At 48.4% G+C, this 4,408-nt stretch overlaps 1 protein-coding gene across 1 annotated transcript; it reads left to right on the top strand.

Moving 5' to 3' along the window:
- The first annotated feature begins 312 nt into the window (after positions 1-312).
- On the top strand, positions 313-3,788 carry LOC123452268 (bifunctional lysine-specific demethylase and histidyl-hydroxylase NO66). The gene is made up of 5 exons (XM_045128901.1): positions 313-598; positions 760-2,249; positions 2,486-2,608; positions 2,746-2,877; positions 3,261-3,788. Exons 2-5 carry the CDS (start codon positions 894-896, stop codon positions 3,393-3,395), a joined length of 1,746 nt encoding a protein of 581 aa, XP_044984836.1. The 5' UTR covers positions 313-598; positions 760-893; the 3' UTR covers positions 3,396-3,788.
- Positions 3,789-4,408: the final 620 nt, after the last annotated feature.

The raw sequence follows: 4,408 nt of genomic DNA, 5'->3' as shown, positions 1-4,408 counted from the left end.
GACAAGGCTGGTCCGTTGGATGGAGCCAAATCAAACGGCTGTTGAGGCGACGACAGATCGTTTAAAAAATGAAGAAGACCCGTAGCACGTCCTTCTTTTAAAGGCAAAGTCAATTACCGAACAGAAAGTCTCGGACCACGGGCCAGTTTTTCTTCGCGCGGAGCCGGGTACAGAGGCCCGGCCTGGTCTGGTGCGTGAGCGGTCACTCCGCACTTTCCCAATTGTCTAAAAAACCAAAACTCCGCACTTTCTTGAAAATCCCCCAAAACGAAACCGCCGTGTCGCCCGTCCCGTGCCAAACCCAAACCAAAACGACCGATTGCGTCGTACGCCTCTGGGGTGTGGGTGCCGCCGACCGCACCCGCACGGGCACCCCAAACCCAACCCAACTCCCACCCGCCGGCCGCAATATCCCATCCCATCTCCTCCCCGCCGGTCGCCTCGTCTCCTCGCGTCGCGTCCACTCCCCGACCCCAAGTCCAACGCCTCTCCCACCTTCCTCCTCCACCAAACCGGAGGAGGAAACCCCTCCAACTCCAAGAAGAGGAAGAGGAAGCGAACTCGGATCCGCGCCCTCCGAATCTCGCCGCCGCCGCAGGTACTCGCGTTCGATCCATCGATCCATCGCCCCTCTCGCCCCCCATTTCTTTCCTCGATTGCCCCCTTTCCTTTTGCGGCGCCGGCAGAAATTAGGTTTTTTTTTTTTATCTCCCATCCCGCCTGACGGCATCTCCCTTGCGCGCCTTTGTTTCTCCGCAGGATCGCCGTCAAACCCTAAGGGAGGAGGAGGAGGGGTCCCGGGCCCTGGCTCCCATGTCCTAGCCGGCCGGCCTGCCCGCCCGCCCCCTTTGTTGCTGCCGGTCGCGCCCGTCTTCTTGGTGCCCCGGCCTGTGATGTCGTGGAGGAGGGATCCGGTGACGGGTAGGTGTAACTCCCGGCGGCAGCCTGCGCCGCATACCACGCCGGTGGTGGTCATCGACGAGGATGATGACGACGACGACGTGGACGACCTTGCCCTCGACTCTGAGGTTTTCATTATTGATGATGAGGAGGAGATAGCCCGTGCAACGGCTGCGTGCAATAGCAAGAAGGGAAACAGCTCTAGTAGCAATGTGATCAACATAGATGATGATGATGATGATGGGGAGGAGGAGGATGAGGGTCATAGGGCTGGCCCCAGCATGGCAGGCGACGGGTCTCCAGCGGCGACAACCCCCCCTGTGTGTGCTAGAAACAGATATGGGCTGGATTATGTTTATGACAGCGAGCAGAGTGATCTGTCTGGCGGATCAGACTCTGAATCAGACGGCGATGGCAGCTCGGATTGTGAGATTCTCGATGACACTGGGACTGCGCGTAAGGTTTGGGAGAAGGCTGCTTCAAGAAGAACCACGCTTCATCATCCCCCACATGGAAAAGATGGCAGGGCTAGTACTTCTCCATCAAGCGCCGAGTCAAGTACACACTATGATGAAACTCCAGAGAACCTCTTCACTCCAGTGTGCCCTCTGGATGATGACATCTTGAGATATTTTCGTGATGCATTTAACCCAGCTGGGCAAAGTAGTACAAATGGTGCAAAACATGGCGCTGGCCCTTCTTCAGTGCCTAATGCCCAGGAAGGTCCGATGGACATTGATTCCCATGGAAAAGAAACTGAAGACCATGATCCCGCTTGCAGTTCAGATCCTGATATGCCTTACAAGGGCCCTCTTCCTGAAAAAGCCCAAGAAAGGAGTCACCATCCTCACCTAGATGAAACCTTGAGACCTGAAGGGTATACAAGCTGTAGCTTTGTCTCTCCAAATAGGGTTTTTCCTGCATACTCCTCAGCTGATTGTAAAGGTGATAGTCCTATATTTATCAGCACTCCTGAAAGAATGGATGAGAAAATAGCCGAAGGCATATCTTTAGCAAAGGATGGACGGAGTGCGCACAGTGAAGCTGCCAAACAGAAGAAAAAGATGTGCTTTACACCAGGTGCTGATGATTCTTGTATGGATCAACTCACAGAAGATGCAGTTTTTACTGGCTTGAGACAATCTGGAGAATACTTTAATAAGAATGCTCCCACAAATGAAGCATCGGGGACTTGCTCCTTGCCTCAGAAGGATTTGGTTAAAGATCCTGAAAAGTTAGGACAATCTTCTATGGTAATTGGCTGCCGTGAAAAGCACAAAGAATCTGATGAGTACAAAAGGGCACAAGAGGAGGAGTGGGCATCCAGACAGCGTCAGTTAGCAATACAGGTATATTAATTTGCCTGCTTATAATTTGTCTTGATCTAAAACTATGCAGCAACAGCAATACAGGTAAAGCTGATAAGTGTAGGTCTGTTAATTTTAAGGAGCAGCAGACATATACGATTGTGTCTTTGGCATGTCTACTTCTAAGGATTTTTCTGTAGTTATATGATCAGAATACAGAACCTCACACTGGCACATGATTCATGATTTTATTCTTGTTTTCAAAAAATTATTCACAGGCTGAGGAGGCAAAGGAGGCGAAGCGGCTACGAAAGAGAAAAAAGGCTGAAGCTTTGCGACTGGTTGACATGGAGAAGAGACAAAAACAAAGATTGGAAGAAGTCCGTGAAACACAAAGAAAGGTCTCTGTTCTAATTCATACTATGCATCACTGATTTGTGTGTGATTCTCTGCTATCCTTCGTGGTATCTAGGTCATTGTCTTGTTTCTTTGGGTGATCTTGTGCAGTACTTACTACTCCCTTTATTTTTTTGAAAAGAGTGAAGAAACTATACAGCTGAAGGAGCAGTGTCTAGGGGCGGTAAGATTGGAGCTCGAAATTATTGAAAGGAGATACACTGATATGGCTTCAATATTGCGTGCACTGGGCATCCCTGTTGAAGGGGGTGAGGTATGTTAACATTACTAACATTACGGATACACACAACCTGTCTTAAGCTTCGTAGTGACAATAGATAATTTGCTCTTATCTCTGCTATGTAATATTCTGATATCTGTATTGGTTATGCTTATTTCTATGATAAGAAAGTGGTACTACAGATACCAATGACTATTCCCTATAGTTTAAAAACAAAATATTTCGAACAGTCGTAGCTTCTAAATTTACGGTGGCACGTTTGGATCACTACCTGAATTTCATAAGCAAATGTTGATCCAAATCTACAGAGTCCTGAATGCAAGCACTGGAAAAATATAATTTTGTTGCAAAGGCCATATATAAATAAAAATGATCTATCTCATGTCTGATTTCTGATATCATGCTTATCCTTTCAGGTCAAAGCTGCTTATAAGCAAGCCCTCCTGAAATTCCATCCGGACAGAGTATCGAGAAATGATATTTATGAGCAGGTCAAGGCAGAGGAGACGTTCAAGTTTATCTCGCGCTTCAAGGAGAAGCTCAGGCTATAGCTTCCCTGCTATCAGTGATATAGCAGGATTAACTTTTTGATAGGCTGAAATCTCGTCAGTGGGCCAAGCTCTGAAATTAATTGGCGCTGAACGTATAACAGTGTAATCCTTAGGATTAGTGCGGAGCATTCCTTATCCATCATTTGAGCTTTTCTTTTCAGCGGTATGTGCTCTGCTTAGCTTAATGTTATTCTAAGATTAATGCCGGGGAAATGTTTATAGAGGTGGCACAAGAAGGATCGTTTTCACTGATGACCCATCATTAGTACTAGTACTTTCTTCCCATGAGAAACGAAGGACTGCTGGTTGTACGACTTGTTTCCCTGCAATGATTTTAGCAGTCAACTATACCTGTAATATAATATAAGTGAAAACTGGTTATTTCTTCTCCAATGTTGATACATGAGCATTATTAAAATCTGAACGATGGAAAAGATGACGAAGACGCCAACGGTCTTGATTTGATTATATTTCGCCGGCTGATTACTGCTTTGTAATCCGAACACACAGTGGAAGCTGCTTGGTTGCATGCAGCCAGGTCCTTACTGGCATTGCAATGCCTGAGTTAGCTGAAGCATGGTCGCTTCATGGAGCCTTTCTCTCCTGAAGGCTTTGCCTTCGTGATCTGTGGTGGCAGACATCAAGAACTTGCTATTCTCTCCTGTGTCTTCGCCTTGCTAAGGGCTTGTTCGGTTTACGTGGATAGGGGGGGTGTTAAGAGCAACTTCAATGGAGCGATTCATTTCGTCCGCCGCAGTCCGTTTGGGTCGGCGCGGACAAAAATGATGATCCAACGCGTCAACCCAAACAGACGCGTGTCCGGTTTTCGTCCGCGGCCGACCCATTCCTGGCCCATTTTTAGCCGGATTTGCGTCGTCGTGGACATGCGCACGCTCGCCTTCTCCTCCCCCCGCGTCAACCCAAACGGACGCGTGTCCGGTTTTCGTCCGCGGCCGACCCATTCCTGGCCCATTTTTAGCCGGATTTGCGTCGTCGTGGACATGCGCACGCTC

The sequence above is a fragment of the Hordeum vulgare genome, chromosome 5H, assembly GCF_904849725.1.
Source record: "Hordeum vulgare subsp. vulgare chromosome 5H, MorexV3_pseudomolecules_assembly, whole genome shotgun sequence".
NCBI classification, from domain to species: domain Eukaryota; kingdom Viridiplantae; phylum Streptophyta; class Magnoliopsida; order Poales; family Poaceae; genus Hordeum; species Hordeum vulgare.
This window is presented reverse-complemented; position numbering and strand designations above follow the sequence as displayed.

Bases quoted from the DNA above. Each gene is read 5' to 3' on its own strand.
- LOC123452268 (XM_045128901.1), top strand. From the start codon at position 894: ATGTCGTGGAGGAGGGATCCGGTGACGGGTAGGTGTAACTCCCGGCGG. The intron at 2,250-2,485 runs GTATATTAATTT...AATTATTCACAG, and splicing joins AGCGTCAGTTAGCAATACAG to GCTGAGGAGGCAAAGGAGGC. The intron at 2,878-3,260 runs GTATGTTAACAT...TTATCCTTTCAG, and splicing joins TCCCTGTTGAAGGGGGTGAG to GTCAAAGCTGCTTATAAGCA.